At 45.9% G+C, this 14,942-nt stretch overlaps 2 protein-coding genes across 3 annotated transcripts; both read right to left on the reverse strand.

The window, feature by feature from the left end:
* Window positions 1-176: 176 nt before the first annotated feature.
* Window positions 177-9,001, reverse strand: LOC144537823 (uncharacterized). The gene is made up of 15 exons (XM_078289860.1): window positions 8,925-9,001; window positions 8,375-8,547; window positions 7,510-7,613; window positions 7,151-7,342; window positions 6,993-7,104; window positions 6,618-6,675; window positions 6,461-6,524; window positions 6,034-6,320; window positions 5,814-5,909; window positions 4,011-5,640; window positions 3,755-3,787; window positions 2,704-3,470; window positions 2,506-2,576; window positions 2,289-2,376; window positions 177-2,168 (listed from the first exon to the last, which is right to left on the reverse strand). The coding sequence occupies exons 1-15, from the start codon at window positions 8,999-9,001 to the stop codon at window positions 1,139-1,141; spliced, it is 4,782 nt and encodes a 1,593-aa protein (XP_078145986.1). The 3' UTR covers window positions 177-1,138.
* LOC139923691 (E3 ubiquitin-protein ligase RBBP6-like) lies at window positions 8,407-14,270 on the reverse strand. Of its 2 annotated transcripts, XM_078282797.1 has the most exons (8): window positions 13,147-14,270; window positions 12,696-12,795; window positions 12,382-12,421; window positions 9,690-9,731; window positions 9,468-9,556; window positions 9,227-9,355; window positions 8,925-9,061; window positions 8,407-8,547 (listed from the first exon to the last, which is right to left on the reverse strand). In XM_078282797.1, exons 1-7 carry the CDS (start codon window positions 13,310-13,312, stop codon window positions 9,031-9,033), a joined length of 597 nt encoding a protein of 198 aa, XP_078138923.1. In that variant the 5' UTR covers window positions 13,313-14,270; the 3' UTR covers window positions 8,407-8,547; window positions 8,925-9,030. The 2 variants fall into 2 exon arrangements, with proteins under 2 accessions (XP_078138923.1, XP_071770620.1); XM_071914519.2 differs by lacking the exons at window positions 8,407-8,547; window positions 8,925-9,061; window positions 9,227-9,355; window positions 9,468-9,556; window positions 9,690-9,731 and having other exon boundaries at window positions 11,165-12,421.
* Between the last annotated feature and the right edge of the window lie 672 nt (window positions 14,271-14,942).

Below are 14,942 nucleotides of genomic sequence, written 5' to 3' on the forward strand. Positions count from 1 at the left end.
CACAATGACGTGGTGTGAAGAAAACATGTGTTGCCCAAAATTAGACACAAAGATGCGCTGAAAATGATACATCCTGAGTTTACCCGTTTACACCTGTGTAAGTTCATTTGTGTAGTCATTACACTAAGACATTAACCAATGTTAAAAATACAAATCACTTTGAGACAGAATTTCATGAGGTCAAAACATTTTAATTTAAAAAAAAAAAAAAAAAGCAAAAACTGTCATTTGTAAGAACAGCAGCCCTCCAATTTGTCCCCTTCCTGTCAACCACAGATCACATTTCACACTCACACACATTCACTCTCTCGCACAATGTGATAGACTAGCACTGCACCTTTGGAACAAAAACATGCAGACTGATTTGCGAAAATGAACAGACACATCCCAGATAATACAATCCAGTGTAGCATGAATGCAGCCTGTACGCTAAAGGATCTGGTTCAACTTAAAAGGTGCTTACAAGGGCTCTCATAGCAATCAAACATATTCAGTACAGTATGCTTGTTATTCAGTATTTTCAGCCTAGAACGGCACACAGGGATGTGATCAAGACGAACTGAAAAAAATCAAAACAAAACAGAAAATACATGGAGGGACAGTTCATCTCTATTTACAAATTAATCAAAGGGGGCAGAGAAACGGCAATTCCTACTTTAGAAGGAAGCAATCACATCCCTGAGTACAGCGTTTGTTACTCCTATCATTTCGACTCACTGCAGTTTTATCAGTTAATATCAAGTCCTTTCTGCCAGGCTCCAGGTTGAACACAATAACGAGGAACAGGAACACACCTGGGTTTTCCAGACCCAACGTAACCAAAGAGGGTTCACACAGAAAAAGAGAAAGAAACCCCAGTATTGGGCGAACTGCTGCATCCAGGCACAACAAAGTACCATGTACGTTTGGAGAACTGCAGTAAATTAAGGGTTAGAATAACAGCCAGACAAACCTCCTCCGGTCTCTTTCAAGGTCATGGACATTCAAAGTGCCACTTCATCCATTCCCTGCTGCATCTAAGTGGCACAAGGAGGAGCATGCCAACGTTGGCTGGCATTTCTAAATGCATCATCACTCCTGAACACAGGAAGGCAGATGTTAGCCAGCAGGCTTAACTTGGACCGTTAACTACTGCTAGTTAGCACAGAGTCTGATCCTCTGCTCTCTCCACCTTTTCTTCTCCTTCCTCCCCATCCTTCTCTTTGTTCTTTTTATGTTTCTTTTTCTTGTGTTTGTGTTTGTGCTCCTTGTGCTCTGCTTCTCCCTCTTGGGCGATGTGCTTCTTGTGCTTTTTGTGTTTTTTATGCTTCTTGTGTTTCTTCTTCTTCTTGTCTGCCGTGGTGGTGGTGGTGGTTGCCGAGCCGCTGCGGTTGCTATGGGCAGGGCTGTGGGAGCCAGCGCTGAGGGAGGGGCTGGGGCTGTCGCTCCCCCCTCTCTCTGCCTCCGAGCCCTCTCCCTCGCTGTAGTCTGGGACGAAGGCCGCCTCGTCGGTCTCACGGCCCAGGTCCGAACACAAACGCTGTCTCCTGGGCTCCGGGCCGCGACTCTCCTCTCTTCCTCCTCCACCTCTCCCCTCTGCTGCTCTCTCCTCCTTCCCCATCACTCCTCTCGCCTCTTCTCTTCCTCCTCCTCCTCTCCCTTCCTCCCTCCCTACTCCTCTTCCCTCCTCCCTCACTCCAACTCTCCCTTCTTCTCTTACTCCTCTCCCCTCCTCCCTCACCACTTTAGTCCTGGTTGATTTGACAGAATCTGCCTTTGCCGCCCTGACACCTTTACCCTCTTCCCTTAGTGCTCTCCCTTTCTTCTCCTCCCGCACTACCCCTCTCTTTTCCTCCCTCGTTCCATCTCGCCCTTCACTCCGGATAGGTTTAGGTGCTTCAGGCTGCACCTCTCTGCCTCGGCCCCTGGGCAGCAATGGCGAAGGCTCTCTCTCCTTGGATGTGCCCACTCCGTTCTCCTGCCCCTCTTCGTCGTCTTCTCTCTCCCACTTGGAGCGAGGAGGTGGCTGAATGAGGGTCTCCTGTCTGTCCAGGCTGGGTGCTGGGCTGAGGCTGGGGCTGTGGTCACGGCTGTTTGCAGGGCTACACGGCGGCTGCTCTGTGGGTTTAGAGCCTACTCCCCTCTGGTCTTGGTCAGAGTCTCGCCTCGTCTCTTCAGCTGACTTACTGCTGGAACATAACAGCACAGACATGTTTATGGTAATCATAGAGCATACCTGGCAACTACGATAACATTCCTATTACAATCTACAGTATAGTCTATAAGTAACACTAGCACAACAGACTCACCTAGTGGAGCCCGGGACATGGCGTGTCAGGGCTTTGCGACTGATTCTGGATTTGCTCTTCACTGCAGACTCCTCACCGTCTTTCACTGCTAGAAGAGGGCGGAGGGAGAAAAGGAAAGGCTGGTTTAATCAATGTTCACTAAATTAGATTGCACAAGACGAAATTAAAGTTATCTCCACTTCACACGCATGTGCACACATACAGCCAATCCAATTACCTTCTCTGTGAGCAGCAGCTGGCTTCTCTCCTGAGGACACACTTCTCTCTGATCTGTCCCTGGATACACCCCTGGGACAGAGGGGGAAATAATTACATACATTGGTGACTACATTTACAGATAAAGCAGCACACCACTTAAGCTATCATGACTATGAATGTTGGTTAGACACACAGAAGTGAGACAAATGTAGCACACCTGTCAGGTTTGGCAGCTCTTTCTGACCCTTCTCCTCCTCTCTCCTTGGAAGTCGAGCTTGGTTTCTCCTGTTGGTCCGCTGGTCTCTTGGTGATGGCTGATCTCTCGCCAATGGTCATCTTCTCCAGAGAGACAGACCTCCCTCCTCCTGCACCACTACTACCACCAGCAGCAGCACTTGAGGTCTTTCTTTCCGTCCTCACAGACCTCTCTCCTTCTGCAGCATCTCTCTCCACCGTCACCGCTACCTTCGGCATCCCCAGCCCTAACACCCTATCCCTCTCTCTATCTGACCCTGGAGCTCTATCCCTCTCTCTATCTGACCCTGGAGCTCTATCCCTCTCTCTGTCCAATCCAGAAGCTCTGTCCCTCTCTCTGTCCGATCCAGAAGCTCTGTCCCTCTCTCTGTCCGATCCAGAAGCTCTGTCCCTCTCTCTGTCCGACACTGAAGCTCTGTCCCTCTCTCTGTCCAATCCCGAGGTTCTGTCCCGCTCTCTCTCTGAGGCTGGCACTCTCTCCCCGGCGCTCCCGGGTCTCTCTCTGGAGCCTCCTCTCTCCCCAGACGCCGATCGCTCTCTCCTTCCAGTTCCCTCAGCTGTTCTGGTGGGTCTGTCTCCTCCGGAGGTGCTGATGGGAGCAGATCGGTCTGAGGTGGAGCTCGTCTTCTCGGGCACTGCGGGTGCTCTGTCCGAGGGTGGCGTCTCCACACTGCCCTTCCTCCCCAGCTCTCTGTTAAGCTTGATCCTCCTCTGGGCCAGAGGCTTCACCTGGAGGAGGGGAAAAACAAGAGGTGCAATCAGATACACAACAAATGCAGTTTCTGTACAGTCTCAGGATACATTTGTGGTGATTACCTATAGTCATCTGAATACAAGAAAAGAATTGTGAGAGTTAATGAAATGAAAAATTCGATGAAACTTTACCGCTAAAGTGTGAAAATTCATAGTTAAGTTACATTTTGACAATTCTAGAACGCTTACTTCCTTTTATTCATTACATACTGATCAAAATGATGAAGTTTGATATATAGTAAATTAGTCAAGTGTCTCACCCCTGACTGATTGACGTGAATTTGCCTCTTGATCTATCACAACAACGATGTGGTAAAAGGCAGGAAAAAATGTGGGAAAAAGCAGGAAAACGGTAATCTGATTATAAATAAATTGGAAACGTGGAATCCTATGCCAAAGTCACATCCCTGATTATAGTATAAAATTATCTGCTACACACTGTTGATAACCTGCCTAAAACGTGTGTCTTCTAGTACTTCCCATGACTGCTTAACCACCAGGGAGCGTCGGTCCTACCTGAAGGTCCATGAGAGGTCTGATGGACCCTCGCTCTGCCTCTCCTCGGCCCATCTCACGGCTCCCTGGAATGGGAAGAAGGCCTGGCCTCTCCGAGGTAGGTGGGACCCTCTGGAGCTGGGGCTGAAGAGGGATGTGTGGGTGAGAGAGGACATCCCCTCCACCCCCCGTCCCTTCTATTCTCCTCAGCTTGCCAGGTGGAGGCCCCAGTATGGAGCCCCGGTCCTCTCCTATCCTCCTGCGTTTGTCCACGGGGGAGGGGGGGCGGTGGATGAGTGGGAGTCCATGTTGGTGGGGGAGTGGAAGGAGACCGCCGCTCTGGGGGAGATCTCGTCTCCCCCGAATGTCAGGGGCGGATCGAGGGCCGTCATGGAGAGTGGGATGGGGGAGAGGCAGGGTCCGGGAGGACAGTGGAGGGGTCTTAAGCAGCGCAGTCCTCACAGTGGAGCTTTTCCCCTTGTCCTTCTTCAGGGCAGCAGAGTTGGGGGCATCCTCTGGTCTGGCCTTGGTAGTCTTTAAGGGTTTAGCAACAGAGGAAGAGGACGAGGACTCCCTCTTTTTGGGCAGCACTCCATCTCCCGTCTTTTTTTTCACCTTGTCACCTTTTACCTTTGCCCCCTCTGTCTTTCCTTTAACTTTTACCTTCTGACCCTTCTCCTTCTTGCTCTTGTCTGATTGGGTCTTTCCTGATTTGGTTGTGGTTTTACCAGGTACAGCAGTGCTTTTAGAGGTTGGAGCCTTGGTGGTCGCAGTGCCCGTTGGAGGCTTAGAGGAGATAGGGGGTGTTTTGGTAAGTGTGGGGACCTCGTCCATTGGCTCATCTCTGACAGGTGTAGCATCACCTCTGTCCACCGATTGGTGCGATGGCTCTGGCTCCTCCCCACTCTTCTTCTTTTTTACTTTCTTGGGCTTTAAGATTTTAGTGCTGGGCTTGGTCCCTGAAGAGGAAGAGGATGGAGGGTGGTGGTGAGGTGGGGCTCCTCTTTCTTCTCTGCCTCTCCTTCCCCTCCCCTGGGGGGAGTAATCTCTGGACAATGGGGAGAGCCTGTCTCTCTCCCTTTCCCTGCTGCCGCGACCTCTGTGATGTAGTGATGCATGTTGGTTGTCATAGTCTTTGTAGTACTTGTTGTACCAGTCTCTGTACTGCCTCTCCCACTGTCGATAGCTGTCTCTTTCCCAGCGCTCATGGCCTCCAGGAGTTAACTCGCGACCTTGACCCTTCAGTTCGTAGGGCGGCGGCTCTCGAGGAGGTGGCTTTCTGCCACCAGGGCTGCGGCTCCGGTACCCACCAGGAGAACGAGACCGTGACCTGGACCTGTAGGCTCCTGCTCCTCCTCCTCCTCCTCCTCCTCCTTCCCCTCCCTCCCAGCCTCCTCCCCGATAGGGGGGAGGAGATCGTGGTGAGCCTGAGCGCCGATACCCATAAGACCTTGAACGAGAACGTGACCGTGTACGTGAGCGTCCATAACTGCGACCGTTGCGTCGAGAAAAAGGGGAGCGGGGGTAAGACCTGCCACGGGAGCGTGAACGGGATCGGGATCGACTGGGGGAATAAGAGTAAGACCTGGATCTGGATCTAGATCTGGAGTAGGGAGAGCGGCTGAATGGAGAGCGACTGTATGACCTGGACCTAGAGAGAAAGATGGTAGAGAAACAAAGGGGGGGAAAAAGCAGATTATATGTAAAATGCACCAGTAGACTGGAAGTATGCACATGTAATACATGTAAGAACTGAATTGTTAAGTTTGGAATGCCTGTACTTGGATGTCTGGGGTTGTGTGTTGGTTATGCAAATGCAGTTACCTAGAATAGGACCGTCTTCGTCTCTTTGGTGCATTTCTGTACTTCATAAGCTCTTTGTGGAAGTCTTTAGTGAACTCATCCAGTTTGGATGTAACTCTGGTGATACAGAGACAGACAACGTGTCAAAATCCACCACATTCCTTGGTTTTAGATATTAATTAATTCATAATCCCATCCCTGAATAAAGATAAAGATCCAAACAGAAGTAATAATAACTCACTCGTCCTGATGGTGGTGCCGCTGCCTGTAGAAATCTTCCTTGGAGAGGGGGGGCTGGGAGAGGGAGGGGGGCAGCGGGCCAAGAGGGGGCTGGGCACCAGGGGGAACCCAGGGAGGGTTGACCCCTGGTGGTCCAGGGACATAGACAGGCTGGGGCTGGTAACTGACTGCAGGTGGAGGGACATGGCCGGGGCCAGAGGAGTAGGGAGGGGGGTAGGACTGCGGGGGTAGTGGGTACAGGGAAGGCGCCGGGTAGACTGGAGGAGCAGGACCAGGAGGTGGAGCTGTCTGGAGGTGAGGGGGAGGGTGCTCTCCTCGAGGTCTGTAAGGCCTGGCAATAGTGACAGAGAGCAAGAGGGAGAGACAGACACTTGTGAGATTGACACATAGTGATAAAAACTCTTAACAGATCAGACAGCCTCGTAGACACGCCTTACCTGTCCCAGTGTCTTCCTCCCCCTCTGTGAGTGTGGTGTGGCCTTGGCTGGTGACCTGATGGAGCGGGGAGACAGTTACTTTTTTTAGCCGCTGAATATCTTTCCTTCAAGTTTAACTAAGTAAAACAACCAAAAGTGAACCTCTTACCTGAGGGATGAGGGGGCCTTGAAGGCGGTGGATGTCCAATCACAGGTACATGGTAGCCCTGTGGGACCAATCGGGGTGAGAAAAATGTAGGTAAAAAGTCGACTTACTGCTCTAGATACAGTGTTAGTGGTCAGTGACACGTTATACCAAACCAGACAGCCAATATTCAGGTCAAGAAGAGTGGCTCACCTGGTGTCCACTGTCAGAGGTTCCAGAAGAGTCTGGTGTCACATTAGGCTCCGGCTCAGTCTCACTAAACATATAAACACACACACACACAGCATCACCAATAATCCTTAGCAATCCTGGTTATTTTCAACTACCTTTCACTGCATTGAGCTTATGTAGGTATATAACCTCTTAGAGCAAACTCACCCTGGTGGAGGCGGTTCACTCTGACTGGCTGAGTGCATAGGAGAATGGTGGTCAAGGGCAGGCGCAGGCACAGGTGCAGGTGTAGGTGCAGGTGCAGGTGCTGGCGAAACCTCTTGTCCCTCAACAGGGGGAGTAGCCACAGGCTGAGTAGGCGGGACCTGTGCTTGAGGGGCAGTGGTGGCGGGTACGCTGGTAGCAGGAGGGTGCGAGATGTTGGCCATTAGCGGGTCCTGCTGTCTGGAGGGCAGAGTCCTGAGTAACTGAGGGCGGGGTGGTGGCGGGGCTGCTTGGTGCAGCTGCTTGCGCCCATGTTTGGTGTAACCTGTCTCATTCTTAAAGTTGTTGACAGCCTGTGGGAAGAAAGGGAGGAGAGACAGATGGCACATCATTGAAAAGGAGCTGTTCTACATTTTTTTTCTGCTATGTATCCTCTGGTGAACTGTTGTCTTATCCATCTTTTTGTCAAAGGAACTAACAAATACAACCTAGAGTCTGCATGCTTGAGTGGGTGGGTTACCTGACGAAGAAACTTGTTGGCAATGAGGTTATCAGGTGAAACATCAGACTGTTTGCAGGTGAAGCAGATGTGCTCCTCTGAGTCCAGCAAGCTGGTCCTGATACCTGAGAGCAAACACAATCCTTTTTTAAATTAAATGGGAACTCACGCTGAAAATTGACATTCTTTAAAAAGGAAAAATCCCGATGTGACTCCCGATGTGACTGTTGAATGTAGGACTAACACCAAAACCTGGCATTTACAGCTGATGTTCTTGATAATTTCAATTTTTCTGCTGTTAAACTCCATTGTAGCTGCACTGGAAATATATCAATGGGACGCCATGTCATCTACATTAAACCAGTTATCCATGGGAACCATCAAACAACAAATTGGGCCCAGAAATGCAAGGTATAATGCCAACTGTTTTTTAACAGTGTTATGGGATGGATTTTTAATTCAAGATTATACTGATCCTTTTTAAGGCATGGATGGGTCTGGCACCAAGCTATATCAGACCTTTTCACTCCATACAAGAGGCATCACAGGCTGAAGTCCTCAGTCTCTATTGGCTGTTCCAAAGTCAAGATTGAAAACAAGAAGCGGTCCATTGCCATCAAAGCTCCTAGACTTTGGAACAACCTGCCTGAGACTAACCCAGTATTCTTTTAATCACTTCTTAAAACTCGCTTCTATATGCTTGCTTTCATATAATGATCTTGTATTAACTGTCCTTGACCTCACTTTTTATGTGTTGTTTTCATGTTCTTGCCTTGCTTTTATGTTTTGTGCTTTGCAAACATTGCTTTTGACTTCCTACTTTATTCTATCTTTGGTTTTTATTTACTCCTTTGTATCTGTGTTTTGAGGGTGTGTGTGAACTCACACTCATCGCAGTAACTGTTCCCACAGCAGGGTATGACCACAGCATCAGTCATCAGGTCGTTGCAGATTGGACAGAGCAGTTCATCGGGGATTGGGTCAGACTCATCCTCAGAGGAGGACTGGTCACGAGGAACGAACGGAGGACGCTCCTTCTTTCCTAGCGCATACGCCTCCCTGTATTAACATAGATTTGATTTTTTTTAAACCACAGGATCATCTTATTACCAAAACCAAAAAGAGAGCAGCAATAATAAGCATGTGTGTACGTTTGTACATCTATCCTTATGAGAACATAGAGATATAAAAACATGAAAAAAAAATAACACATGAGGGCATTGAGGGTGAGGGTTAGAACGTTGTTTGGCACTTAGTGGTTGGGGTTAGGAAAAGAGGCAGGATTGGGGATTAGGAAATTAGGATAAGGATTAAAGTTAGCTTTAAATTTAACTTGGTGTTAGTGCAAATGGAATTTTGTATACAAGACTACTGGATGTCACCAAAACCTGCTCAGAAAGTATAATTAACAATGTGTGTGCATGTGTGACACGTACGCATCTATAGCAGGAATAGCATATTCTCCAGTGCTGGTTAACATGGCTCCCTTGGTGCCCGGCTCTGCTTTCACCATGAAGCTCTGAGGAATGCCCTTGCTAATCCTTACAGGCTTAGGACCCTCCACACTTTTATCCTGGACGCAAACAAGTTAAAAATAAAAACAACAAAATAAATCATCATCGCAAATGCAAAACATAGCCTAAAATTGCAAGAGTTGCACTGTGTTGTTGTGTCAATAACATCACACAGTATGTTTAAATACATGTGGTGTATTGTGGTGTCTATACACAATGGTTACCATTTGCATGGGGCATTGCCGTATGTAGTGGCCAGCCTTTCCACAGCGGAAGCAGGTATAGTGAGCAGGAGGAGGTCCAACTGCCTTCTTGGAGTAACTAGGGAGACAAGTACATTAAATATTAACCAACTACAGCTAGAGAATGATGTTGGCATGTGTGTTTAGTTTCAGATACTTATGTGGTCAAAACCACGTGGGACTAAGATCAAGCTTTAGAGTGTGTGCATGTATGTATACTAACTGTATAGGATCATAGTCATGGTTGGACTGAGAGATCATGGCTCTAATCTTGTCCTCCTCCGATGCATTTGCGTCAGCCAGGTTAGCAGTCTAAAATACAAAAGGGAGAGATGAAAGCAGAGAAAAGAAGGATATCAACCTCAAGAGAAGTAAATGAAAGTATATTTGCTAACTTAAGAAATACTTTCTGGAAATATCACCTGCATTTACACAAACACAGTACCTTGGAGAGTTGGGCCAGTGACAAAGAGGGGGATGAATCAGTCTGCAGGAGAATCAGAGTACAGACATTAAAGGTGTTAACGTGACATCTAGGAGACACACAGTGGAAGGTCAGAGCCCAGACAGATCCCCACCACTACTGTGTTTAGTCCCTTGGAGTGTCCATCTAATCCCTCACTCCTCTTGAAAGTGAAGATGACCTAGGCGACTCTTTTTCACTGCTCCAAAAAAGGGCAAGAAGAAGTAAAGCAGGTATAGGGGAGTAAACATTCGGATCAAGACATAGATAACAAGGCATGTGTGCCGCAAAGCTAACTCGGTCTGTTAGATTTGTGTTTAAGTGTTAATATTTTTTTAAAGAAATATTAAGAAAAGGGTTGTGAATGCCTTATCTAGGGTTCTGTCTATTCAGACCTGTTTACATGGAAGAGTTCCACTTATCTGGTTAAGAAATTACCATAAAGCAGGGATGTAAATAGGACAACACAAAAGAAAAATAATTTAAAAGAAAGTTGTAACGGTGTTATGTCCAACAAGCCCCTCCACACGGAAAAAAAAAATATCCCTGCTAAAGGCAATGTCTGTTAATTTGCACTAACTTTGTCACTAGGCAATATCATCTTTATCTATACAAAACATGACTCCAACTACTCTTCCATACATCCAAGTCCGTGGCTGCTTATATCTTGATGCTTTAGATTCTAGCTAGAGTAGTTTCTATAAGCATCTGTTTCAACACTTGCATCCTTCCTTCCTTCCTCCTTGGGCTTCATGACAGGTCAAGCCAAATCAAGAGTTATACTACTGGTACATCACTCTAATAGAGACCCTGAAGTTTCTCCTGCTATGGAAGGGAGAGGGTTGATCCACCTAAAGGAATACTTGGACACTGAATTTTAGCATGCAGTTTCCCTTCACCAGGCCACAGTGGTTAAAGATGTCTCCATTGGCTCTTCAAAAGAGGTTGTTAAGATTGTTAGCAATTTTAATCAAATCCAATGGAATCCTGCTGTTTGAAAACGAATGAGTTAACTTGGAGGGAGCAGTACCCATTGGTTTCAATAAAAGAAATGCTAACAATATTAAATGTCCACTTGTAGGATTGCTAAAACACAAATGTATAACTGTTTCTTTAAAAATAAAGAGAAGTGCCCGATGAAGAAAAAGAAAACTAAAAGAAACTGTCACGGTACCCGTTTAAGTTTTCGCTTAAAACGGGCGAGGGTGAAAGCAAGTGACAGGGAAGCCTATATAATGCAGGTGAGGAATCTATCAACCACGAGAGCAAAGTCTAATGCACACAGACAAAAAAGTAATATATTTACAATAGCATAAGAAAAAGCCTGCTATGCCTAATTCTAATATACAGTTTTTGTATAAATAAACAAGGGGGCAGGGTGGGCTCTCCATCATGATATGCAGGGCTTGGAGGGAAGGCCGGGTTTTGCGGAATGCTGCGGAGGGAACACACAGGGATCTGGTGCAAATGGTTCTGACACGGAACCACTGAACAACTTTATTGACAGGTTCTGCAGCTTACAGCTTACAGGACACACTACACCAGTACTTCTCACTGCAGCAACCATGGAAGGCCTCCAGAGATTGACAGGTTATTTAATTGACTGATTATGTGTCAAATAACTCTGTGATCAAGTCACAATATTATACTTCAGTGGCCAAGTCACAATAGCATCTCACTTATCAAATCTGCCTTCTCTTATTGATGCCTCAAACCACAATTTTAACAAAACACTTCCAGCTAATAGCTGTTTTTTTGCAGAATAGACATTTAAGAATCTAAATCAATGCATAGCATTTAACTCAGCAAGATAAAATCTGCGAGCCTTTAAGATAAGGAGTTATGTGCAGTCCATATTCATTGCAGAATAGAACATCTTCATAATGAAATTGTACAGGACAAAACAATTGACAATGTTACTGAACAACAGGCTTGATTATATTCAAGTTTAGCAGGGTAAGCTTTGAAAAGAAATCACTATGCGAGTCTATTCCACTCACTCAACTTTAGTCTTGTAATCAAAGTTAATTACAATCAATCCCAGCCACACTTTACTCCATTGGGTTCTTTAACCACAAAAGAAAAGTATTTTCACAGAAAATAAAATGACAGTGAAATATCATTAAAACAAAGTGACCATAGTTTCCTTTTACAAACCCCTCAAATACATTTGCCTGGCCAGAAGCAGGCTACAACACCATTTCATTATGAAATACAGTAATAACAGTTTATGTGATTTCTCAATCAATCATAACGTGGCAACAACAGGGTTCAACAATTGGTCAATCAAGTCAGGGTATCCAAAAGCAACAGTTGCTAAACTAGTCTGTTGTTTCTCTCACCCACCTCATTTCATGCAGCCACAATTGAAATAGCATAATCTAAATTGCTAATTTCAAAAATATACTTGAAACAGCGAAAAGTGTGGAGCTTTGGAGAGAAACAACAAACTACTTTAACTGTGGTGACTTTAGGAAACCCTCCCCAAAAGACAATAAATAACATATAGAGGTTGAGATCTCAACACAAATGTAGCCAACACACAGTGAACAGGAGATACACACAACTCAGTCATCATTGACAGAATGTTCTTGAGAAAGGTGATTTACGCCAGAGAGAGGGGGAGAAAGAGAGAGGTGAGAGAAGAAGAAGAGAGGGTTGTGTGTTTACATACGGGTCTAGAAGATCCCACCACAGCTGTGTCAGAACGATCTCTGCAGAAACAAACACAGGGGAGAAAGGGACCATCAGTTAGCTACATAACAAGAACACTGACTCATGACCGACTACAGGGTTAAGTCTTCACCTGTTGTGTTTCCAGAAGACAAAAACGACTTTGACGGTGGTCTTGGATCAGTGTTTTTGAATAATTTGGGAGAAATCTAGTGTAAACCTATTCAAGCCTTTAATTGCACCCAATTAGAACTGCAAATCTATGATTCAATGTGACAGCATGCAGTGCAGTCATAAATTTATAATTATACATACACAATGAACGTCCTGCCAGCAGGTTTCACTCCGCCAATCGGAGTGCGCCGGACGATCACAGAAGAGTGTTTAGGGATGTGGGCTTCATCATCAGTGTACTCTAGAATAAAACAAACAAAAACAAGACATGTCACACCTGCACTATAGAAAAACACTCATTGGCGGAAACAGAAATGGAATAAAATGCCAATTCAAATGTACAAATAGGACCTGGTGTCTGGACACATGTTGACAAAACAACAATGAGCTCCACAGCATTACATTGAATTATATGTTATTCTTTAGTTAGGGGTTAGTAAGGATTGCACAATCACACAATTTAACTGACATTCACTGACAAAAGTTGTTACAAACCTTTGGAAAATGCCATCAAACCAGTCAGTTACTGTTACTCTCATAAGAATGGATGATACATGTGTCAGAGTTGACATGCTGTCAGTTGGTGACCTACCTTCCCGAGTCTGCGCATTGGTGATCTGCAGGTCGCAGTCTGTGGCCTTGAGACGCTCCCGAGCCATAATCTGCCGTTTAAGCTCGCTGAGCGTGATATGGAGCCCATCGAAAGTAACTGTGTTGTAGTCCAGTTTGGAAGAAAACTTATAGTGAACACACGACATTTTTACAAGACTAAGCACTTACTCAATCTAGCACATGAAAAAAACACAGGTTTGTTATGATAACAAAGCAAACAGCGTCAACACTGAACATAAGAGCCTAAATCTTGTGATTTTTATGTGTAAACCATCCCTTATTATTCGGTGAAACACTGGATAAATTGGGACAAAGAATGGACTAAAATGGGGAAGCGAGTAGCTCGCAGATGTCGACAAAGTCCTTGTTATTCCCAAAGAAAAACATGGATGTGAGAGGCCAGGGCGCCATTGAGCGGCGTCTTGTGCCTGATCAGTTCTTTACAGTCCGATAAAACACAACAAGACCCCACCAATCCAAGCGAGTCCATGCGGTATATGGTATGCTATTTCATGGATGTAAAAGGAGGTCAAGTCCGTCGTGAAATGTCTCTGAGGGAAAGCCTGGGCCTCGCTGCAAGCCACTAGGATAGCAGCGGGCCTAGGGTTTCCTGTGCATGTAGCGTCAGTCCTTGCGAAATGCCTTTTGGCGCAGTTCTGCTTCTTCAACCAAGACAAACCGACCCCACCAGAGGTCCACACAATCGCATACGAGCTTGCCAGATAAGTCCACAGATTTTGCGTCTTCGTTGTTCAACCATGTAAACCCTATTCTAAAAGCATAATCAAGCGTATGAATGCAACGTTAGCTAGCAAGCTAATTCCAAGGCTAACACGGTGAACCTTGAGGTTAGCTAACGTTAACTCACCACTCAACTAACAAAAGCAGCGCTAACGCTAGCTTCACGATGCTATGCTAACGATGTTACTCTAATTAGCTCTCGAATAATTTAACTAAATCCACCAATGACGCAATCAGCAAACTAAGGTCCTTCTTCAGTCGACGACTGTTTTCAACCATGTGAAGTAAGATATGTATCCAAATGTTTTTCAGTTTAAATCCATAAAATCCATTTCGGCAATCCTGATGTTCCTCCTCGCTGTTTCATCAAAATGGCGATGTCGTCTTTCAAATACGGAACCGGAAGTATCCAGGGCTATTTCAGAGACTACATAAGAGGAGCGAGAGGTTGAACCTCTGCCCACTTCGGTCATGTAAACTGGATTGTTTCTTTTTGAGAGTCCGTTGGTGTCTCACATTCGGCCCAGTTCCCTTTTTTCCGCGGAAGGCTTACCGGTATTTGATTTCGCCAAGCAGTGCAATATTTATAGCATTGTGAAACAGATGTCTTCAAATTAATAATACCACTTTCGTTTAGCAGGTGTTCATTTCGCGCATGCGGATTATGGTGCTCTTCATACATCTAATGTCAGTAATGAATATACACGAATGTTATTGGATAAACTAGCTAACGTATGCCTTAGCTAGCTTTCCGCAGCTAACTATTCATCAATATTGTAATTATATATAGCTGCAACCATGTACAAGACCATTTCGCGCCCCTACGCCATTACAGTAAGCGGACAAGAGTTTCACAGAACGGAAATTATCTTGACAAACTGATGCAGCAGATTTTGGTTCCTTGGTTGTTGTTGTGAGGTTCCGCCGCCTGTGGTTACTGCCGGTACTGCCACTCGTCGGTGGAGAAAGGCAACGCACGTATTAATCTTTTTTTTTTTAACAAATCCTCTTAAACATATTAAAGCTGTCTTTCAG

The sequence above is a fragment of the Centroberyx gerrardi genome, chromosome 3, assembly GCF_048128805.1.
Source record: "Centroberyx gerrardi isolate f3 chromosome 3, fCenGer3.hap1.cur.20231027, whole genome shotgun sequence".
NCBI lineage: Eukaryota > Metazoa > Chordata > Actinopteri > Beryciformes > Berycidae > Centroberyx > Centroberyx gerrardi.